The sequence below is a fragment of the Staurois parvus genome, unplaced genomic scaffold, assembly GCF_062004578.1.
Source record: "Staurois parvus isolate SC_StPar_1 unplaced genomic scaffold, SC_StPar_1.0 ptg000080l, whole genome shotgun sequence".
NCBI lineage: Eukaryota > Metazoa > Chordata > Amphibia > Anura > Ranidae > Staurois > Staurois parvus.
Genome location: NW_028317876.1, coordinates 7,498,137 through 7,523,510, shown reverse-complemented (window position 1 = coordinate 7,523,510; position 25,374 = coordinate 7,498,137). Strand labels below are relative to the sequence as shown.

Here is a 25,374-nt window from a genome sequence, read left to right as displayed (position 1 = left end):
TGAGTACTTGTGCAATTCCCGAAGTGTGACAACGCTCAAGATAAAGAAACTAATTTTTGCCATGTTTTTAGCAGGTGACATATATTAGTGTGCAAGCCCAGTGTGTCCCGAATGCCTAGCATCCTTGCTGTGCTTGGATCTACTTGATGGGAGGATGTCAGCATCCAGTTCCCACATGATTGTTCTTCTAGCCATCCTATGTTCTTCTGCCCAATGTGTGAGATTTGTTATCAGTGGTGGGCAGAAGGAAGGATGGAGGAGGTAGGGGACACAGCTAAGATGGTGCTGGCTTTAGAGGGAATGGAGGTAGTGCAGCTCGCAGAATTCTACAGTAAGCATAGATACACATGGATGTATTCACTATTTAGAAAACATTAGGGTTGGTTAACCTTGCTTTGACTTTACCACACATTAAAGCACCTACCGTTTCAACAGGCTTTTTTGATGCGTTTTTGATCTGTCAGTGAGGCTTAGATTATGCTTTTTTGAAGCTTTAATGAAGCTTGGAAAATGCCGTGTGGGAGTTGATTTTCAATTTGTTTTAAAGGGCCCAGTAGAACCCCAGCTCAGTAGTACCCTCGCTCAACAGATCCCCAGCTCATTAGTACAGCTGTTCAGCAGATCCCAAGCTCATTGGTATCCCTATTCAGCAGATCCCCAGCTCATGGTTACCTTCGTTCAGAAGATCCCCAGCTTATTAGTACCATCTTTCAGCAGATCCCCAGCTTATTAGTAACATCTTTCAGCAGATCCCCAGCTTATTAGTACCATCTTTCAGCAGATCCCCAGCTTATTAGTACCATCTTTCAGCAGATCCCCAGCTTAATAGTACCCCCAGCCCTGCTGATGCCCCACTTAGTAACCAGCAGCTCTGCTGATCCCCCGCTCAGTAGCAACCCCTAGCTTCGCTGATCCCCCGCTCAGTAGTAACCCCCAGCTTCGCTGATCCCCCGCTCAGTAGTAACCACCAGCTTCGCTGATCCCCCCGCTCTGTAGTAACCTCCAGCTCCGCTGATCCCCCCTCTCTGTAGTAACCTCCAGCTCCGCTGATCCCCCCGCTCTGTAGTAACCTCCAGCTCCGCTGATCCCCCCCGCTCTGTAGTAACCTCCAGCTCCGCTGATCCCCCCGCTCTGTAGTAACCTCCAGCTCCGCTGATCCCCCCGCTCTGTAGTAACCTCCAGCTCCGCTGATCCCCCCGCTCAGTAGTAGCCCCCAGCTCTGCTGATCCCTCCCTCAGTAGTAACCCCCAGCTCCACTGACCCCCCCCTCAGTAGTAACCCCCTGCTCCGCTGATCACCCCCCTCAGTTGTAACCTTCCTCTCTCTGGTCACCGCTCACCTCACGTTATATCGCTAGTATCACATGTGACATTGCTAGCTTCTCCTGCTCCAGTCCCTCAGCTCTGTTGATCCTCTACTGTTCAGTCTTCTCTCTGGTCCGCAATTACCTTCCATCCACCACGCGTGCAGTCAAGCCCTAACAGAACTTTTGGAATGTTTTTTTTTAGTTTATTTGGCAGTGGAGTTTACTTCCAATTTAAGGCAGCTGATTCATTTAAATGAGCTGGACATGTACCAGACCACAATAAAAATCTGGCATTCACCTTTCTTCAGCAATTACGGTTCAGCAGCGTCACGGAATTCAGACAGCCGCAGGAGTTGTGGCTGCCTTAATACAATATCCGGCATTAGCGAATAGAGGAATGTATTGTTTTTCTCCTGTTCATCCCTGGAGCTGTGTATGGCTATCCTAAAGCAGTATTAAACTCAAAACTAAAAATGAAATATATTGCAGCTTAACAATCATTAGATATGGCGGCTGCAATTATCTTTTTTAGGCTTTTTTTCCCCCCTTTGTTTTCCCCTGGTGATCTGGCCACTAACACACTTCCTGTATTAGATTACCCTCACTCTGGATGAAGGACCACAGGGGCATCTCTGGACAGCAGCATTGTCAAACTGGGAGAAGGGAAGTGTTAAGATGTACTAGCAGATTCAGATAAGCTAACAAACTGAAACCAAACTCCAACTCACACTTTATAAGCAGATACAGTAACAGTTTTTTTTTCTTTTTTGGGATAAATGTTTTACATAAATTAAAAGCTGGACCATAGTAAGAACCCCTGTCATTAAGTGTTCTTGCATGGCAAGACCACTTACTGTTATCTCAGATATATATTCTTATTATTATAGCCAAATTTACCACCCTAACACCTCCCACAGTTTTTACACTACATAGACAGTAATATACCGAAACATGTGGATTGTTCCCAATTGGTGTGCTATTACTCTGTGGAACGTTTCGCCGAATGGTTCACGAAATATTGGCGTTTTTGTGGTGAAATTGGTTCCATAGAAATGAATGGCGGAATGTTCAAAACTAGAGTGGGAGCTGACAAAAGCTAGAGTGTGAGCTGAAAAATCAGGACATGATTTCTAAACTGCCACCACTCCCTCATTTTCAAACCCACCTACACAAATCTTATATCAAAACGTTCAGCTATCCCTGCTGCCACTAAAAATGTCCACGGCTAAGCCATAGTCCTGATAGTTTTCACAATATGACCATTTATTTGCAACTCACGCCGCCCATTGACATTCATTGAAACTCCACTCTAGCCACCTCAAATTTGAAGGGCAATTTCTAAACTGCGACTGTGCCTTCATTTGTAATATTTCAGAGACATACTATGCATCAAAATGTAGGTCTGGGTCTTGTGATTCTCACAATATAAAGCTCTGCAGTGTAGGATTTATAATTTTTAAACTACACCCGTTTGAAAATGGCAACCGCCAGTGAAGTGAGCAAGTTGGAGCAGTTCGTTTTTAACTGCTCTTCTCTGCCCTTGCTGTAGGGTGAGTTGCCATAGGAACCCAGGTGTGTGAGCAGGCAGCAGAGTGACAAAAGCTATAGTGTGAGCTGAAAAATCAGGACATGATTTCTAAACTGCCATCACTCCCTCATTTTCAAGCCCTAGACTACTGGTGGAGGCAAGAACACTTCACACAATTTCCCCAGAAACTGTAGCTTTTCTAGTTGTTAAATGGTTTGTCTCAACCCTCTAACTACTACATCTGCAGGACAGCTAGTTCTGCAGAAACCAACAAGCAGCAACACACCTAAAGTGTTAATGTGCTAGAAAATGCACCCCAGATGCCTTGCAAGTGATTATCTTTCCACCTCATTGATATCCCACCTTATGAATATTAGATTAATGCTTGTCAAACACCCCAGAAACGCACTGTAAATGCTACAGGCGTGTTTACGATGCATTACCATAGACCTGAATGGAAGTTGACCATCTTCAGCTCCTCCCTGACTCAACATGTAGCTTTATTTTTGCCATACAGCAATGTTGCGAAACGCAAGCACTACATGTTTTTCAAATGTTAACAGCTCTGTCCGTTATCCATATTATCCACTGTAGTTTACTTTACTAGGCGTTCAAGGAGCTGCAAAAACAAGCTTTAAACACCTGTTCTAATGCCAGTGTGAACAGGGCCTTACTGGCCAGATTACCAGGTGATAAAAAAAAGCCTAAAAGAAAATGAATACAGCCATCACATCTAAGAATTGATAATCTGCAATATAATAAATGTATGCTTTTGGATTTAATACGGCTTTAAGGTTTTGTTTTCATTTCCTTTGATATACATTATATTCATTGTTCTGTTAGCCGTAAAAACTTAACAGATTGTAGAATGTAAATGGCTGAAGAATCCAGCTGTCATTCTCAGGTGCTAAATTATTATTATACAGTATTTATATAGCGCCAATAGTTTGCTCAGCGCTGTACATTATAGTGGGAGACAGTACAGTAACAATACAATGCGATACACGAGGGGTTCGAGGGCCCTGCTCATTGGAGCTTACAATCTAGGAGAATTCATAAATAGAGAACTCATCTGACCGGTTGGTTTGCTATGGATCACATCCACCTGTTTATCGCCAGTTTTTATTAGCGTCACAATTTACACCGCTTTCTCATGCTATACTGTATGTATTTAATAATGTAGCAGATCAGAGTGTTGTACTGAGCATTACACGGCACAAAGACATGACTTGCTTTAGCTGCTGCTACTTAGAAGAAAACAACACTGCCTATAGATGTGATTGGCTTTAGCTGCTCAGAAGGCAACATACTCCAATGATCTGTCGGCAAAGGCCAGCATGCACTGTCCATCCACTGAACTACTACAGCTATGGAGTCTCATGCAGCCTCCCTTCCCCCACTGCTTATTAGAAGTTGCCAGCAACACAGTCCTTCCTCCCCACTGACGTGTTAACAAGGAAAATGATTGGCTAATCTCCCCTTAGTGGAGTACTGCTATAGGCCAGAGGTAAAATCAATCAACAAACTTACTTGACTGAAAGGAGAGAAGCTTTCAAGCAGCTTAACTATTGCACTGCCTGCTGACTTTGCAGCAAACACTGTCAGGCGGCAGGCCGATTACGGTTTTATGTGCTAAAACACAGTCCAGTGTATTCAGACCGAGGCCTGCAGTCACCAGAAGCCTTCCTCTATTACATAGGGGAAAACAGCTGAGAGTGTTTACTGGTTCCCTGCTGTGTACACAGCCATGTCTGGGCCAACACAGTTCTGGCTGGGAGGAGAAGCTGGGAATAGGAACCTCGCACACATCCGTGCTATGTAACTGGCTGGATGCAAACACTGTCACAATAAAGTGTAAACAAAACCCTGTTACATAAACAATAACAACTGAAAAAAGTACGCGCGTAGGTCTCCGACTACCCCCAGCTGTCATCGGGGTGGGAGGATTCATGGTGTGTGGGGGGTACATGGTCACTAGATTGTAGACAAGGCCACTAGATCACAACTCTGGGCTATGTCCAGGGCCGTGGATAAGGGGGGTACCACCAGTCCTCCTGTATGGGGCCCAGGCAGCAAGGTGTATCGGATGTGAGCAGTGAAGGTGATCGGCATGGCGGGGACAATTACTGGAACTGATCCCCTGTATGCCTCTCTTCAGCCGGCTTCTTCTCCTTTCCCTCCCGCTGGCTTTCAGCTGCTGCAGAGAGAGCCACACAGGGGATCAGTTCCAGTAACCTGAGCCCCCATACACTTTTCCCTGCTGCCCATGCCGCCCTGTGTGTCCCCACCCCCACAGTGCTGCCGGGTTCCCTCTCCTTCCCATTGGCAGCTGCAAGCACACAATAGGATACTTCATGATGGAGAGTGGGGGAAGAGTCCAGTGAAAATGTCACATATACCATTCCCTTTCTTTCCTGAACGAACGCAATGAGTGATTGGTACCACTCACTGCATTCATTCATAACTGAAGCATAGTAAACAGTGGGGGTTTTTTTGGCGGGGGGGGACCCTGTCAGTTCGGCTGTATGGTGCCCTGTGGTTTATGACAGCAGCCCTGGCTATGGCCATTGCTATACAGACCAAGCGAACGTCTACATCTGTTCTGTTTATTTTTATGTCACACTACTGGCTAAGGCTTGATCCCCACCAAGGTCACCATCTGCTTGGAGTTTGTATGTTCTTCCTGTGTTTCTCCCCACAGCCTAGAAACCTACTGGTATGGGTAGTCATACATAACTCGATTTCTTTCATTTACGCTTTAGGGCTCGTTTACACTTGTGGTCTGCAGAGCGATCCATGTTATATATGGCCTCCTCACCACCTGTTTAAACCCATAAAAACCTGCATTGCTGCACCTTGTGGAGAGGTATTGGCAGGGCCCCATTTAGCACAACAGTGAGTATCATTAATAAGCGATGCAAAGCATCCTGGCAGCAGCACGTGAACACACCCCATCTGCTGAATTGTGACTGTATGTTTTTACTGCCCCTCCGGACACACGTATAAACATGACCTAAGGCCTCATTTACATGCAGCGTACTACAGCATATGGCTGTGCAAGGGCTATTTTTACCCATATGGGGAAGTGCATGTGTTCCATGCATCCCGCTTTACTGACGTCAACTGGGACGCAGTAACTGCGTGAACACGTCCACTGCTCCCAATATGACATCTGTGTGGGGGTGGGTACGGGACCCCGAACTCACAATGGGGTCAAATCACTAAAGGATTTTGCATGTGATATGAAGGTCACGTGACCCATTTTTCAGAAATATCGCATGAGACAATAAAAGAGTCAATTCATCAAAGTAAAATATTGAATGTAAGGTTAAAAAAAAAAAAAAAAAAAAAAAAAAAAAAAAAAAGGTATCCGTGTAGAAAGGTTTTTTCCGGAGTTCAGGAATGAAAATAAATTGTAACTAGGGTTGTACCAATACCAGTACCGATACTAAGCATTTGCATGATTACTTGTAATTGTGCAAGTGCTCCGATACCTAAAACCGATACCTTTGTGGTGCGATTTGAGCCCATACAAAATGAATGGGCTCAGTTGCACTGCAAAGAATCACGTGATTTCAACAGGAATGCCATAGGAACTTCAGCCTGGGTTCACACAGGAGCAGTGCGGGAAACTGCATGTGATTTAGATAGGATTTGCACCGTATTCCTGTTCAGATCACATGCAATTCTTTGCAGTGCGACTTCAACCCATTCATTTTGTATAGCACCCACAGCTGCCTCAATACAGTGGCACTGCCAAACAGACAGGATGCAGTAACTGTTCAGCTCACAATTTGCAGTTTTTGAAAAGCGACTTGGAAATCAACTTTTGTTGAGCCAGGTCATCCAGGGCTTAAATTTCAGCTCATTCAGCCAGAATTGGCTGAAAGTTGAGCCATCTTTGCCTGCCCGTAAACTGCCCAAACACAGGTAGATTTTCATATGAAATATCTTGTCAGTAAATTCGATAAATCCACCATAGACTTGACAAATGATGTTCAAAAGTACTTCAAAATTTTGGTTTCCTTTAACATTCAATTTCGGACTGAATGGAATTTCCCAAATGAAAACCACCTTCACTTTTAGAATTTTGTTCATTTGAGAAAATGCCAATCCTGCTCCTTCATTTTTTTTAATTCACTAGAATCGAAAACAATTGTCAGTTTGACCCCACTGAATGGATGAAACTGAATGATTGTTCAGAAAATGAAAAATTTTCAAACAAAATTGTACTGGTGTATGGACAGCTTAAGGCCCCTTTCACACGGGTGTTCTGTTTTTTTCATCAGTTCAGTCACGTTTTTTCCCAAGTAAAAAATGGATCCGTTTACATCTGTTTTTTCATCCGTTTACATGTTTTTTTGTCCATTCTGGTTTTTTTTTTTTTGTGGAAGAAAAACAGGGTTTTCTTTTGTTCAAAAACACGGATGTTAACAGATACGGACATTAATGGATGATCATCCATTTACATCCGCTAGTCCATAGAAATACATGGGTGTCAGTTTTTCATCCGTATATGCACAGATGAAAAAACGGACATACGGAATGCCTGTGTGAGTTCAGGAATGAAAATAAATTGTAACTAGGGTTGTACCAATACCAGTACCGATACTAAGCATTTGCATGATTACTTGTAATTGTGCAAGTGCTCCGATACCTAAAACCGATACCTTTGTGGTGCGATTTGAGCCCATACAAAATGAATGGGCTCAGTTGCACTGCAAAGAATCACGTGATTTCAACAGGAATGCCATAGGAACTTCAGCCTGGGTTCACACAGGAGCAGTGCGGGAAACTGCATGTGATTTAGATAGGATTTGCACCGTATTCCTGTTCAGATCACATGCAATTCTTTGCAGTGCGACTTCAACCCATTCATTTTGTATAGCACCCACAGCTGCCTCAATACAGTGGCACTGCCAAACAGACAGGATGCAGTAACTGTTCAGCTCACAATTTGCAGTTTTTGAAAAGCGACTTGGAAATCAACTTTTGTTGAGCCAGGTCATCCAGGGCTTAAATTTCAGCTCATTCAGCCAGAATTGGCTGAAAGTTGAGCCATCTTTGCCTGCCCGTAAACTGCCCAAACACAGGTAGATTTTCATATGAAATATCTTGTCAGTAAATTCGATAAATCCACCATAGACTTGACAAATGATGTTCAAAAGTACTTCAAAATTTTGGTTTCCTTTAACATTCAATTTCGGACTGAATGGAATTTCCCAAATGAAAACCACCTTCACTTTTAGAATTTTGTTCATTTGAGAAAATGCCAATCCTGCTCCTTCATTTTTTTTAATTCACTAGAATCGAAAACAATTGTCAGTTTGACCCCACTGAATGGATGAAACTGAATGATTGTTCAGAAAATGAAAAATTTTCAAACAAAATTGTACTGGTGTATGGACAGCTTAAGGCCCCTTTCACACGGGTGTTCTGTTTTTTTCATCAGTTCAGTCACGTTTTTTCCCAAGTAAAAAATGGATCCGTTTACATCTGTTTTTTCATCCGTTTACATGTTTTTTTGTCCATTCTGGTTTTTTTTTTTTTGTGGAAGAAAAACAGGGTTTTCTTTTGTTCAAAAACACGGATGTTAACAGATACGGACATTAATGGATGATCATCCATTTACATCCGCTAGTCCATAGAAATACATGGGTGTCAGTTTTTCATCCGTATATGCACAGATGAAAAAACGGACATACGGAATGCCTGTGTGAAAGAGGCCTAACTCTCCTCTGAGTGACCAGATCTTAGTCTTCATTTGCCATGTGGAGGAAAAGCCTAACAAAATGTATTTTCCTGGCACCAACATAGCAGCAAACAACCACTTGTATGCTCCATGGATTGGCACCAGGAAAGGAAAATTACAATAAGCATTTGATACAATTTTATGTTTTCCTGGCGCCTACATGGCAGCATACATACAGTAGTATCCTGCCATGGATTGGCACCAGGAAAATTACGGTAGGTATGATACAATTTTATGTTTTCCTGGCGCCAACATGACAGAACACATGTAGTAGTATCCTGCCATGGATTGGCGCCAGGAAAGGAAAATTATGGTAAATATTTGATACAATTTTCTGTTTTTGTGACATTCCAAGAAATCCCAGGCAATGGCTAGCTATTGTTTCAAATGGTGCCAGTTCACATCTGTGCAATGTGTTGAGTAGTTTTTTTTTTTTTTGCTGCATCAATGTGCGTTATAGGACCTACTGATGACAATGACAGGGCGTGAAAACAGATGATTGTTCATTGAACATATAAAACCGCATGAGGACACACGGGAAGGTGGGATTCCAGACTAAAGATATATTTTCCAGGAGAGGTGTAAACCCTTTACAGATTCCACATAGCTGTGTTGACTTTACACAGCAACCTTACTGTGATCACAAGTAGAACTGCATCCAGCTGATGTCTCTGTTGAAAGCAATGAGTAGCACACAAAGGTAGGTAGCAGTCACTCATTTCTTTCCATAGTTTCATGCGTCATCAATAATAATGTGTATTCATATGTCGCCTTTCTTTTCAATAGGCTCTATAACGTGTTAATGAATCAAGAAACGGACAATGTGTGTCCACTCATCCCACAGATGTAAATGACCACTATTTAAAAAAATGGATAACCTGTGTACATGCGTTTATGGGGGGTAAAATCTATGGGTGTGAATGGAATAATGTCCACGGGGCTCCTACAAATCCAGGGCCTCTTCAGCATCCATTTTGTCACTCAATGACCAAAGCAAAACAACACTGAAGATTAAGAAAACCAGTACTCTCAATAAGACACCTAAATAGCTTGAAAAACCATGCGTTTACATGCTTTTCAGCCTCTCCCATTTAAGAGCCTATGGGGCCAAATATGCGTGACTCTGCTCCTGTATTACAAGTCGCATGTACAAGCATGAAACAAAACCGCCTCTAAGGACCCATTCACAGCAGATGAAGTGGGATACATTTTGACTACACTCCAACTGCATAGACAGTCCAAAATCCAGGATATCCTATGAGCATAGTTCACACTAGTGCAGCGCAGTGAAGAAAAAAAAAAAAAAAAAAAAAAAAAAAACAACCACAGCGAACTATTTTTCCACCCTGCAAATGATGCACAAAAACGTGTGTAAATGCACCTCAATGCAGTGCATTGCACAGAAAAAAGAAGGCAGAAGTGACCTCAAAGGAAATGCAAGCTTAGTAAAAATGCACCACAAATGTATGTAAAAGCGTGTGTCAAATGCACATCACTGTACGTGCAAAAACATGCCATAAACATGCAGTTCCTGCATCACCTGACTACACCCACACTCATCCTGGGTTAACATATATGCGTAGCGGTATATCGCATGTGATTCACACAGGAACCACACTGCATTCCTGTGCAAATCACATGCGTTGTGATCGGAGCCATACATTTTGTATGGCTCTATTCGCACCAGAAAAGTTATTTTTAATTACTTGTGAGCCACTAGAAGGTGCTCACATGTGTTTCTATATGTGATAGATTAGATCGCTGGCTTCCTTGCTCACCCTCACTTGGTGTGCATCAATAGATAGATAGTAGAAAAAAATTAATATGGTACCGTGCTCTAATCAGTAATATAACATCAATACATAATTTAAATCTGTGAAAACAATAATGTGCCTTGAGTGTGCATATATATACTCAAATCAATAATTACAGTGAATAAAGTCCATATATTCATACACTTTGCATATTTGATTGATATCCCAGTGGTGATCTTAGTCTGCATAAGAGAAAACTTTTCTACAATGTAGTACCAGTCTCCCAATAAGTCTATTCGCACCACACCTGCGCCAAAATCGAACAGCACCCTTTTTTGGGTCCGCACTAGAATCGGATCACATGGGTATTCAGACCTATGCGATCCGATATTGCACTGCGTTTTGCGGACCGCTTTCGGGGTGGTATTATTATTATTATACAGGATTTATATAGCGCCAACAGTTTGCTCAGCACTTTACAATATAACAGGAGACAATACAGCAACAATACAAGAGGGATAGGAGGGCCCTGCTCCTTAGAACTTACAATCTAGGAGTGTTGTTAAGTTAACATACACACCCTCAGCGGTTTGCATGAATGGGGTGCGATTCTGATGCGGTGCGGAATTCGCACTGAAAACGCTGCAAATTCCGCACCGCATCAGTGTGAACCAGGGCTCAAGTGTGAAAGTGGCTGCGTTCAAATCAGCACAATTTCCAACATGTCACTTCTAGGAGCCAATGAATCTATATGAGGCACAGCAGCGTACACAAGCATTTCATCGCTTTTGCAGAACTGGGATAAAGTCCGCCCTCTCTGAAAGATTGTTTTGCAGACTTTGCTCCACAATTATGCAACTCTCCTAGGCCATATGTGAATGTTCCACCTTTTCAAACTGGTAAATAAATACTCCCCTACATGCTGCAAATTTAAAGGCCTTTTGCTCATGTAACTGATGTTTGAGAAACAGCATTTCTGAATGTAATTTTAGGCATTTTTGCATGTAATTTTTGCACGTATGCGCATTCACACGCACAGTGTTTTTGCAAAATCCATTCAAATTTATGCTCATATTTGCAAGTGTTTGTGTGCACCGGTGCAAATTGCTGACCAGGAGTGTTAATTTTCAATTTTCTTTTTTTTTACTGAAGAATACGCAGCACTCGTATAGAGGCACATTGTAAGGAACAGGCTGCATTTTAGATCAGTAAAAAAACAAAACAGAAAAACACTGTACTGAGCTTTTTTCAAGTTGCAGTAAGCAAAAGGCCTAAGGCATTCTTGGGACTAGTGACAGCACACTGTCCACCTTATGTGACTCTGATCCAACTGGTTGCATTGCTCATTAATACTGTATACCATATTGTCAGATTATGTCAGCTTGGGTGCAAGCTTGCCTTTCACATCCATTAATCCATATATATGAACGTACTAACAAAGCATAAGGACCCATTTTTTCTGCTGCATTTTTTTTTTTTGTTGAAAAATTTCAAAACGCTAAAATGCTTATGTCATGATTTGCCATAAGAAAGATAGTGGGGTTTATTTACTAAAGCTGGTTCAGTCAGAATCTGGTGCACCTATGCATGGTAGCCAATCAGCTTCTAACCTCAGCTTGTTCAATTAGGCTTTAGCAATAAAACCTGGAAGTTGAGGTTTCTATGCAGAAGTGCACGAGACTGTAAGTGAACCGGCTTTAGTAAATAAGCCCCTGGCTGCACTGGGTGCGACTTGGCATGCAAGTTGCATGCCATGCGACTTGCAAATCGCATGCCAAGTCGCACCCTCTTGTCTGCAATTAGTGTGGTCATATCGGTGTGGTTCCGACTTGGTCGGAGCCACACCGATTTCTAAAGTAGTACATGCACTACTTTTGGTGCTTTTTGCATAAACATCTGTGTCAGATGTCTTGCAAATCGCACCTCAAATCGGCATGACATCAAGACCTGGAAATCGTGTGACTTCACTGTAAGGCCACGTTCACACTAGCGTTGTGTGCAGGCGGCAGAGAGGCATTTGAGAAGCGTTTTTACCACTTCCCAAAGGTCTCTGACAATTCTGCACATTGCAGCACATGGTGCTGTTCTAACTGGAGCGTTAGCGTCGCGTCAAAGCGGACAGCTCTGGTCGAGTCAGGAGGCGTTGAAGCATCCTAATCTAGTCTATGGTGCCGCTCCGCAAACACCTGTCCGGCATTTGTGGTGCGGTTGTGACGCGGTTTCGGGGCGTTTGCGGAGCGGTAACACCACGCTCGGCAAACACCTAGCAACCCCGCTAAACCGCGCATGCAGCATTTGCGGAGCGTTAAAAAACGCTCCGCAAACGCCGGACCAACGCTTGCCAAACACTGGTAAAACAGTCAAGTGTGAATGAGCCCTTAGTCTCATGATTTCAAAGTTGGGATCAGTGTGACTGGGGGGGGGGGGGGGGGGGTAAACCCCACTGACTGTTCCCATCTGAGCGCTGCAGTGCATTTTTAAAAATATGTGTTTTTCTCTGCCTCATATTGGGAGGCCCATAAAGTCAATGGCAGAGAATCAAACTAAGAATAAACAGCCACCCCCACGATGATGCGCTGCATGAACTGTGCTGATTCCTGAGGCCTCCTGGGACTCATGACGTAAGTATCCCACAAGGCTGTGGGCAGCTATTCTTGCCTAGATGAGGAGCCAGGACATGCGTGGATGTGTCCCCCAAAAAAAATAAAAACTAAAATTTTAAAGGGAGGTAGGGGTGCCAGAAAGTAGGTGGACATGGTGAAGGTCCACTTATACAGCCTTGGTCAATGGCTGTTAACCCTATCCACTCCAAATTCTAGATTCAAAACCACATTAAAAACACACATCAAAATGGAAACACACACCAAAGAAACTCACAATGACGCATGACAATGCACCTGCCTAATGCTACATAAAAACCCCTCTTCTACACACACAGATCGCAATGGGCCCTTACTGCATTCTAAAACATACAAACATACAGAATGCAGGTCAAGCCGTGGTCACCATGTGGGTTATGCAGGAACTGTATTATTACTACATCTAACAACATATACATGTCTGATGGTTTATGCTGGCCACAGATAGATCATTTTTTGATTAAGAAATAAAAAGAAGAATGGATTCCCCTATCCATACATCCGAGGTGGGTGAAGGAATCCTCCCTGCTGTGCTATTGTGTTGTGATTGCAAAACTCCTCCACTGTCAGAATACACCGATCAGCCTTGCAGCCAATAGGCTGAAAGCGCTGAGTGAACAAAAATATGCCAGCAGACAGGACTGAGAGGAGCTGATCATTAGAGCGACTCCTCTCAAACAGAAACAGTCAAAGATGGACTGACATTTGGCCGGTCCCTGCTGAATCAACTGATTTTTGCCCCATGAATGCTCGGCTTTATTCTCTGGCATCCTCATGGTGGCCATACTCGCTTCGACTTTACCGTGTGATCAATATATGATCCGATCAAAACAAATGCCAAACAAACAGCCATAACTTCCCTTCCGACCGATTTAGATTTGAGTCGATGGTGCAGGGTGGTAAATAATATCACGATGCATCGATCGACAGCACGGAGATGCTTTGTTCATGAATTTGATCGGATTCCAATTGATCAGAATAGGATACTGCATGGTGGAAATAGAGATGCAGGATGATATTGGCCAACCATTGATGGAAATCCCGGCGTGCAGCATATTGGCGGAATGGCGTGTGCGCTATACATCCTATGGGGAGGGCTGCATCGGAAGTCATTGATCAGAAGCGTGTATGGCCACCAGATTGGGGAAATGACTTGCACAAAATCCATGTTACTAGGAGCTGCCAGTGCTGCAAAGGTTCCTCCTGCCTGCAGACACTGAAATCAGAGCTGAGCACAGGGCTGGAAATAGCAGGCTGTCAGCTGGATGATGTGCCCAGCATTCCTGTCCATGTTCCCAGGATATAGCTCTGCACCCACCGACACACCATCACGACTTGTCCTGTCACCCACCTACCTACCTACCTGCAGCTGCCTGCTCCAGCCTGGCATGGTGATCAGCCTCCTCATCCTGACAGCCGATGATCAGCACTCTCAATCCAAAACCGAAATTAAAACTTCACCCTATGTCCACCCCCGATCGAGGCTTCCTAATAACACCTCTTCTGCTTCTTCTTCATCTCACATTTATTTCGTAACAGCCTGCTTCCTGTAATTGTGTGCGATGGGAGCTGTGACCGGAGAGCCCTCCACACAACACCCGGATCTAGTGTGCAGTGTGTGCCCGCCCGACAGACCGCCTGCCTGCCCGCCAGCCCGGCCGGGGATCAGGAGGAAGTTACTTACCAATAGTGAGAGATCGCAGGATCAAAACTAAAACTGACGGCTCCAGATCGAAAGCAAAACAAGGAGAGGAAAGTGAGAGAGCTGAGCCCGGAGAGATCCCCCCTCCCAGGATTTGTTTGTTTCGTGTTTGCTCAGCACAAGGACAGGGAAGGGAGGAGGGGGAGGGGCCTCCTCTCATTGGTGAGCCCGCCCCCCGACGCAGCCATTCTCAGCACAAGGCAATTTCATTTTCACTTCCCTCTCCGCTCCCAGTACGTCACTGAGGAGGACACAGAGAGCAGGAAAGGGCGGCCACCCCGGGCCCTCAGGAGCCACACAGGACAGGGGAGGAACACTTCCCCACATACTGGGCCGGCCATTGTCATGTGTGGTGTGGAGCCTACCCTCCACCCTCAGCTGCTTCACTGACACGGTTGTCTGATGCTTTTGCGTTGAAAAAAGCGGAAGAAATATGTGTGACCAGGGGCGGACTGACAACTCATGGGGCCCCCGGGCAATAGGGGATCATGGGGCCCCTGTGTCCTTGCCCACACTCAAAAAGGTACCAGGGGCATTTCATGGGGTCCCCTACTGACCCCGGGCCCTCAGGCAGTGCTCGAATGGTCAGTCCGCCCCTGTGTGTGACCATGTAATCCTATGGAAGGTGGGTGTGTTGTGGGGCCTCTGCAATTAGTAAACTCCTGCGTGATGCATTTCTGGTGCAGTAACTCCCCCCTCACCAAAAACACCCCCCCCATTGGAAAACATGGCAAAAAATGCACCCGCATTGCATTTTTTATGTGGTTTTTGAGTCACGTGGTCTGTGCACATTTTTGCTATGTGAAAGTAGCCTTTAAGAGAGAAGTTTAGGGTTTTATTTTTATAAATCATATTTAAAGTGTTACTAAACCCACAACAGTAAAATCAGTCTGTATATGCAGTAAAGCATGCTTGTTATACACACTGTGGAACCTAAGTGGTTAATCCTCTGCATTGTGTAAAAAGGCTGATCCTTTCTTCTCTGTTCCTCCCCTTTTTCAAGCGACCACCTCTTATCTCCAGACTGAACCTTAGGCATGCACATGCTCAATTTGGTGTAACTTGCTAGAAAGGTTTTTTTTTTCTTGGGAGAGTGCATGTGATCAGCGCAGGGCCAATCAGCAGAGGTCAGGACTTTCACATCCTCCTAGAGCAGAACGAAAACTCCTCCTACAAGCTTTAGCCAGTGCTGGGCTGGACACAGAAGCCACTGCTATATATTGCTGATGAGAAAAGGTATTTAGCAGTTTATCAAATATAAATAACTTGCAGTTGGGTAAATAAGCTAATCATGTGACGATAAAAAATGACATAGAAAAGCAGCACGCACATCAGGCAAAAGACATGTTAGTAAATAAATAAAAATTGCAGCGCTAATCAAAAAAACAAAGTCCAGTAAATCGGAAAAAAGTTCCAGTAAAAAAAAGTCTCATATTCCCACGATCCACCATCACCAGGACACCCGAATGGTTAGCCTCTTACCAGAAATTCTGACCGAAACACACCGGTCACTATAAGCAACTCAAATGGGAGATGAATATGTGTAGATCATGGAACCATATCATAGAATATGTGTAGATCATGGAACCATATCATGGAATATGTGTAGATCATGGAACCATATCATGAAATATGTGTAGATCATGGAACCATATCATGGAATATGTGTAGATCATGGAACCATATCATGAAATATGTGTAGATCATGGAACCATATCATAGAATATGTGTAGATCATGGAACCATATCATAGAATATGTGTAGATCATGGAACCATATCATAGAATATGTGTAGATCATGGAACCATATCATAGAATAGGTGTAGATCATGGAACCATATCATAGAATAGGTGTAGATCATGGAACCATATCATGAAATATGTGTAGATCATGGAACCATATCATGGAATATGTTTAGATCATGGAACCATATCATGGAATATGTTTAGATCATGGAACCATATCATGGAATATGTTTAGATCATGGAACCATATCATGGAATATGTGTAGATCATGGAACCATATCATGGAATATGTGTAGATCATGGAATATGTGTAGATCATGGAACCATATCATGGAATATGTGTAGATCATGGAACCATATCATGGAATATGTGTAGATCATGGAATATGTGTAGATCATGGAACCATATCATGGAATATGTGTAGATCATGGAACCATATCATGAAATATGTGTAGATCATGGAACCATATCATGGAATATGTGTAGATTATGGAACCATATCATGAAATATGTGTAGATCATGGAACCATATCATGGAATATGTGTAGATCATGGAACCATATCATGGAACCATATCATGAAATATGTGTAGATCATGGAACCATATCATGGAATATGTGTAGATCATGGAACCATATCATGCAATATGTGTAGATCATGGAACCATATCATGCAATATGTGTAGATCATGGAACCATATCATGCAATATGTGTAGATCATGGAACCATATCATGGAATATGTGTAGATCATGGAACCATATCATGGAATATGTGTAGATCATGGAACCATATCATGGAATATGTGTAGATCATGGAATATGTGTAGATCATAGAACCAGCAATCTTCATCCAGATAGATATTAATCCTCCTTTCAAAGATCTGAAAACGGTCCTAAAAGAAGACTCCCATCCAATATTGTGAAACCTAAGGGGTTAATCCTCTGCATTGTGTAAAAACGCTGTTTGATCCTGTCTTCTCTGATCGATTCCATGATCTACACATATTCCATGATATGGTTCCATGATCTACACATATTTCATGATATGATTCCATCATCTACAGTGGATAGAAAAATAGACATGCCCTCAGTACTTCATTCACCAAAGATATATTCTGATGCATTTGTAGACATCTATAGTGGTTCTCACAATATTTGCATACGTTAGAAAATGAAACAAAAAATGAGGCCAACCGCTGTAAGTAAAATATCTACTTTTTTCTTTATAATAGTGCTTAAAAATACCTAACAGTCATTTGCCATTCAGCTGGGACTGGCCTACACATCATACTGAATAGTGACAAAGGAATTTGGGTCTAAAAAAAAAGTAAATTAAAAAAACCTTTTTCACAGATAGTGTGGTGACCTGTGTTTTTCCACCCTGGATCAATGCAGGTCATGGCTAGGACACATAGAAAACAATTGTGCTCTCTTCACACTGCATGCAGCCAGGATTCAGACACAAAACATTTTACTGTACCTCACTGAATAGCACCACAGCACAGTTTGTAACGCTTCAAATAAAGTTAAGAGAAAAAGTAAAAACTGCAGTGTGCTGTAACATGTATCACACTGCACCCTCACTGCCAGTGAACTGAAAACTAAACCTAAGCAGTGTAAACAAGCTTTAACCACTTGCCCTCCAGACGATTTAACCCCCTTCCTGACCAGGCCATTTTTTGCGTTATGGCACTGCATTTCTTTGACAATTGCTCGGTCATGCAATGCCGTATCCAGATGAAATTTACGTCCTTTTTTTTCCCACGAATTGAGCTCTTTTGGTGGTATTTGATCACCTGTGCGGTTTTTATTTTTTGTGCTATAAGCAAAAAAATACTGACAATTCTGAGAAAAAAACTATATTTTGGACTTTTTGCTATTAAACATGTCCAGTAAAACATTTAATAAAACAAATTTCTTCATACGTTTAGTCCAAAATGTCTTTGCTAAAAAAAATCCTAATACGTGTAAATTAAGTGGTTTACGTGAAAGTTGTAGCTTTTAATGGCGGTATAGATTCTGGGATTTTTTTTTCCTACTAGTAATGGCGGTGATCAGTGACTTTTAGCGGGACTGCAGTGGGCATTCTGAAACTGGGGGGGAACTGGTTTGGTGTCACTGACATCCCCAGTGACACCAATACAGTGATTAGTGCTAAAAAACAGCAATGACACTGGGCAGGAAGGGGTTAGGGAGTGTTTTACTAGGGAGCGGGGTGTGTGCGCTTCACTGTAAGCACACTGATCGGGATGGCTGTGCTGTGCACACTGATTGGGATGGCTGTGCTGTGCACAGCCATCCTGAGCAGTGTGCCCAAGCTGACAAGGAGGAAGACTGTAAACAAAACAGTCTTCCTCCCCATCGGTGATTGTCGGTAATCACCAGGCATCAGCGGGTAATCACTGGCTGGAACCCGGTGAATGACATCCATGGCCACGAATGGCGGTGCGGGTAGGACACACGTGCGCCCCTACCCGGAAATGAATATCACGTATATATATGTGATTTTGCGCACCCGTGCCGCCGTGTAGCAGTATATCTGCTATACAGCGGTGAAGCGGTTAACAGTGGTGGCATTGTCCTGCAAAACAGTGGCATTCATACTGTGAAGGGCAGCCCCAAGGAACTTATATGCTGACTTTGCTACGGAACAGTGTAGTAAAAACTACATTTCCCAGAGGAGCTGGCGTGTGGACAGAGGCTTATATATAGGAAATCCTGGTAGATGAGACAGGAAGTGAGAGGGGAGAGATCTGGAGAGAGGAGTTCACTGACTGCGGAAGGACCGGTTCAGGCCATGAAAAGAGAGAAAGAGAGGAGGCAAGGAGAGTCTGTTGATCCCTGACCTTTGGCACATCATGGAGAAAGCTAATCTGAAAGCAGGTGACCGGACGGAACACTGCAGGCGGGATCGGAGAGTGTGGGGAGGCCTTATAAAAGGAGGGCGAAAAACCACCAGTATAGGCCAGACGCCATCTCTCAGGTGAGAGAGTCCCAAGCATTACCAAGAACAGGGAACATTGGCACCTGCTCCACCTTTCATATTTTCCTGCAGACATTTGCGGACATTGCACATAGTTATTAGAAGTTGCAGCCTAGTTCCTTTAGCCGCTATTGTCTGACTACACTTAACACAGCCTTATCAGCAGAACTGATAGCAGGACAGTCAGCCTACAGGCCGTACAACCGCTGTGTTACCATCATTATCAATTCACTCTGCTAAGGAGGCCTTTCCCTATTGTGCCAAAAGTCTTGTAGCCCAAAGAAGAGTTACCCTGTGGCAAAAATAATTTTTACCAGCTTGGCCACTTGTTGCTTTAGATTCACTAGTTACTATAGCCTTAAAGGAACATTACATCTATAAAATTGCTACTTGTAGGGGGAGTGTTATCCTTCCCTCTCTTTCGTACACTGTTCTTTAGAGAGTTAAAGTCCACACTTCTATTCACTGTGCACCAACCGGGCCCTATCAAGCGCGCAGAATACTCTTTATTGCCTTTAACTGCTTCAGGGTGGCACGGGTGCGCATATATATATACGTGATTTTTCAGTTCCGTGTAGGGGAGCGCCATTCGCGGCCTTGGCTAATCACCAGGTCCCGGCCGGTGATTCCCCACCAGCACCCAGCGATCTCTGAGGATTTCCAACGGGGGAGAGACCTGTATGTAAACAATACAGATCTTTCCCCTCTCAGCTCCTGCAGAGCCATACAAAGCAGTGTGCTTACAGTGAACACACACACAGTGCACACAAGTAAAACAGCACACGGTTAACCCTTTGATCACCTCACATGTTAACCCCTTCCTGCCCAGTGACATTAATACAATTTCTGTGCTTTTTATTAGCACTGATCACTGCATTAGTGTCACTGGGGATGTCAGTGACACCAAGTCAGTTCCCCCCAGTGTCAGAATTCCCGCTGCAGTCCCGCTGTAAGTCGCTGATCACTGCCATTACTAGTGAAAAAGAAATCCAATATATACCTCCATTTGTAGATGCTATAACTTTCACGTAAACCAATTAGTTACACATATTGGGATTTTTTTTTAGCAAAGACATTTTGGCCTAAATTTATGACAAAATTTGATTTTTACATTTTTTTACTGGACATGTTTAATAGCAAAAAGTAAAAAATATAGGGTTTTTTCAAAATTGTCGGTCTTTTTTTTTCTATTTGTGGGAAAAAAAGAACATAAATTTCATTTGAGTGCAGCGTTCCATTTCTGCGCAATTGTCAGTTAAAGTAACTCTGCGCCATATAGCAAAAAATGGCCTAGTCAGGAAGGGGGGTAAATCCTCTGGAGGGCAAGTGGTTAAAGAACATTGGTTATTTTGGGGTAAACAGCTCTTATTTTAGGCTTTCATCCCCTTGCCATCAGGTCCTGAGGGCCCAAAGTGAGCTAGTCTACCTGTTTGATAGTCCTAGCTGTTCATTGGGGACTGTAAGATCACATCAGGTTGAAGGTATTGGATTAGTTTTTGAAGAGCAGTCCTGCTAATACTAATTGAAATTCTGTGATAAGAGTTACCTTTTCAAATTGTTCAAATTGACACAAATAACAATTGATTTTACACATTCCAATTCTGTTTATGCTGTGTAACCAAACCATATTGAAGTTTGCTATAAATCTCTTTCTGGTTTATCTCAATCCATGTGTGAATTCACTTTCTGGTGGTGATTTATTTCAGTTAAGAGTGTTCTGTGGTATCAGCAGGGGTTGTGCTTTCTGAGTGGGGTCCAGATAGCGAAACCCGAAAACAATCCAGCAACTTCTAAGGGGATAGTGCTACAGTAGTAAACACTGAAAATTCAGACCACAGTTCTCCGAAGAGATAAGCATTCACTTCTTCTGCACCTGCAGGATGTTGAAAACTAGGTCCCTAAAACCATACATTGTAATGTCATTACCCCTGCCAAAAGCCTCAGACTGGCTTCAAGAACCACTGCTACCTAATGGTATAGTAATGTTTTAGTATTTAGGGGTCCTGCCTTACTACACAGATGTTTAACGTATATTTATAGACTTGAAGCAAACTGTAACCTGTGTCATATCTCATACAGAAATAATTGAGTGCTCCATTAGGCTTCTGTAATGTTGTAATAAAATTGGGTAAAGTTTTACTTGAAAACATTATTAGTAAAACTCTCCTAGAGGCTCAACAGACATAGAAGAAACATTCACCCAATTCAGCCATTTAATACGCTTGGGAGATGTCTGTTGCCCTTGTGCAGTGCCCTGTAATTGAGCCTGCTTCAAGGAAGAAACGATTGGCTATGTTGGATGTCCTTGGCTGCTCGCTAGTGACTTGATAGATGCCATGGGATTGAGCCTGCTTCGGGGAAGAATCGATTGGCTGGGTTGGATGTCCTTGGCTGCTCGCTAGTGACTTGATAGATGCCATGGGATTGAGCCTGCTTCGGGGAAGAATCGATTGGCTGGGTTGGATGTCCTTGGCCGCTCACTAGTGACTTGATAGATGCCATGGGATTGAGCCTGCTTAGGGATAGAAATGATTGGCTAGGTTGGATATTCTTGGCTGATTGCTAGTGACTTGATGGATATCATGTGATTGAACCTGCTTAGGGGAAGAAACAATTGGCTAGGTTGCATGTCCTTGGCTGCTCGCTAGTGACTTGATAGATGACATGTGATTGAGCCTGCTTATGGAAAGAAACAATTGGCTAGGTTGCATGTCCTTGGCTGCCCGCTAGTGACTTGATAAATGCCATATGATTGAGACTACTTATGGAAAGAAACAATTGGCTAGGTTGGATGTTCTTGGCTGATTGCTAGTGATTTGATAGATGCCCTGTGATTGCACCTGCTTAGGGAGAGAAATGATTGGCTAGGTTGGATATTCTTGGCTGATCGCTAGTGACTTCATGGATGCCCTGATATGATTGGCTAGGTTGGATGTTTTTGGTTCATTACTAGTGATTTGATAGATGTATTGTGATTGAGCCTGCTTAGGGGAAGAAACAATTGGCCTAAGCAGGTGCCCTGTGATTTGATAGATGCCCTGTGATTGAGCTTGCTTAGGGGAAAAAACAATTGGCTAGAATGGATGTTCTTGGCTGATCACTAGTGATTTGATAGATGCCCTGGAAAGGTGATCAGGAATTGTTTTTTTACACACTGATTGCTTATACCAGTAATAATCACTATTATAAGCAATCATTTTTTATGAATGACATTGATTCATCCATTGTGTACTATTGTGAATGTGATTGGGCACAACTATGCACTGTGATTGGTCCTGTCTGTACCATGTGATCACAGTGACCAATCACAGAGATCAACACAAAAGTACTCAATGAATGGCTATGAATGGAAGTTATTAATTTTGTACAATTGCCAAGTGATCTGCTATGACTGGTCACAACAATCACATGGTACCAACAGCGGCCCAGTACACTGATCTGTCATCCACTGTGTCTGGTGGACACAGCAGGTGACAGATCAAGTGTCCTGTAGGGCACGATCCTGGGAGGATAGCATATGATATCCACCCAGGATGGCAGCGTGCTCGCTCGGAAGTGGTTTTGCACAGAGCAGCCCCAATCCTCTTCTTTTCGTGTCCCCTGCCAGCGCACCTGGGTCCTCCTCCTTGACCAGTGCCCCCAATAGCAAGCCACTTACTATGGGGGCACTGGTGAATGCTCATTCCCAAGCCTGGCTCTATATGTCCATAAGAAACATAGAGCCACAGCTCGGCCCCCCCCCCCCCACTCTCTCCACATTGCTTCACTGGCTGTGATTGACAACAGTAGGAGACAATGAGGAGAGAGAGTCCTGGGACAGCCCAGTCTCTCGTGCACATCGCTGGATCGAGAGGGTACTCAGGGAGTATTAGGGGGAACTGTGTTATATGTGCTCTGTATACAGTGAGTAGGCATTTTTATGGAACCATGTTCCTTTACACCACTCACACTGTCAGCGCAATTTGACTACACCCAAAATGTGGTATGTCATACTGCATGTACCACTTTATTCCTTTAACATTTTTTTGAAAGGGGAGGAGTGTTAAAAAATGATCGGCCCCTGGGTGCCGGACAAGCTAGGTATGCCACTGATTACACGTATTACATTTTTAGCTGATCTAAAATTAAAAGTACTTGTCTTTTTCTGGGATATGTTTAAATGGTGAAAAATTATGCTAACTTGGGTAGATGTTTTTTAACTATTTACCTTTTCTTTTCATTTAAACAAAAGTTTAGCTACTTTACCAGGTACCAAAATCTAAACAAGACAAAGCATGGTCATTTTTATATATCGTTCATTTGTCAGGGTTTATTCATTATTTTTACCTTGTAAAATAAAGTGGCCAACTGAAATGTGATCAGTGTTCTCATTTGCCCTTTTGTTTGGAAAAAGTTTTATATACGTCTCAGTTCACAATAATGAATAACATAATGCCGGCCTCTTTTCCCCAAAAGTTGATAACAATATGGTCACATCGAAATCTCCTATCTATACTAAGCCAGTCATGGAAGTTTTTTTATAAGCTTTTATGTAGCAGCGTTTTAGTAGTATTAGGAGCCTTAGTATTTTATTAGTGTTTTTGTCAAGGTCCTACCTTTCTTCAGAGCTTGTGCATCTCCATGAGCTGGCCTCCATCTTGGTTTTCTGCAAAGCATGGTGGGAACCTTTATGCCTTCAGGCTTCTGCGGCTCCTCCTCAGAAGGGTGTGGTTGAGCACATTTAAACCTGCTGTCTGCAAGTGTGCTCTGCACTTGTGTCCTGTATGTTGCCCTGTTGCAAGCTCTTGTGTTGTTCCCATTGCTCTCCTGGTAACCGACTCGGCTTGGACAAGACTACTCTCTGCGTTAACCCTTTATCTGACCTCCCGTTGTTGAACCCAGCCCGTGACCTGAGTCTTCTTTGCCTACCGTCTAGTACTGTCTGCTCCATTGTTATTGACCCGGCTTGTCTGACTACTCTACTCGTGATCCCATATAGCTCCCACCAGCTGTACGCCATTGGCGGCAGTCGTTATCGCAGCTGGGGTCACTCGGGGGCCGCGACCTGGTCTCAGGCTGCGTCAAGTCCATCCCCACCATCAGGGGCCCTGGTGAAGGGTAGCCTGGGGCTTAGACTCCGCGCCCTGAGGGACTCTGGTCTGTGGGTAGTGGCTGTTGTCAGTCGCAGCGTGACCGTACCATAGGCCTGCCTGCCCATTCCATCGTTCCTGCCCTGACATTACACAAGTGCCATGAATCCTGACGGTGCGGGTACGCCTTCGATCCCTATGTTACTCGCCAGACTCGACCAACAGGATCGCTTGTTGGATCAGTTCGCTCAGGCGTTGCAGGCTCTGCTTGCACGCACAGCGCACCTTACCCCTGGGGCTATTAGGTCAGTTGTTACTCCGGTGGACTCTCCCACTGTTGCTCCGGTTGTTGCACCTACCTCTGCATCTGTTGCGGAACCCGCGGTACCCAGAGGTATGACTGGTTCTGCCCCTCTTCCTCAGCGCTTTGGGGGGGAACCGAGTCAGTGTCGTGGTTTTCTTAACCAAGTGGGGATTTACTTTGAATTAATACCTCACGCTTTCCCTACTGAGAGGGCAAAAGTGGGCTTCCTAATCTCGCTGCTCTCTGATAGGGCCTTGGCCTGGGCTAGTCCCTTATGGGAGAGGAATGACCCGGTGATTCACGTGTTTACCCGTTTCGTTGCCTCCTTCCGTACGGTATTCGACGTACCCGCTCGCTCCGCTTCTGCTGCCAAATTGCTCATGTCCATGCATCAGGGTTCACGAACCGTTGCCGAGTACGCCATCGAATTTCGTACTTTGGCGGCAGAGGTGGGTTGGAACAATGAGGCTCTAGTGGCTGCTTTCTCTCATGGTCTCTCTGATGCGTTGAAGGACGAGATCGCAGCCAAAGAACTGCCTGTGGAGTTAGAGGCACTCATCTCCTTCCTAATCTTGATTGACACCAGGCT

General features: G+C 43.8%; 1 protein-coding gene across 2 annotated transcripts in view; it reads right to left on the bottom strand.

Moving 5' to 3' along the window:
- The window catches only part of IRF2 (interferon regulatory factor 2), a 121,561-nt gene extending 106,743 nt beyond the window's left edge, over positions 1-14,818 (bottom strand). Inside the window, exon 1 of one of the 2 annotated variants that reach the window (XM_089669632.1) lies at positions 14,664-14,818. Coding sequence is in view for 1 of the 2 variants with exons in the window: in XM_089669631.1 (XP_089525757.1) it covers positions 14,343-14,387 (45 nt within the window). In the remaining variant the exon portion in view is untranslated. Of the gene's footprint in view, positions 1-14,342; positions 14,592-14,663 lie in introns of those variants that run through there. The other variant, XM_089669631.1, reaches the window with a different exon arrangement.
- Positions 14,819-25,374: the final 10,556 nt, after the last annotated feature.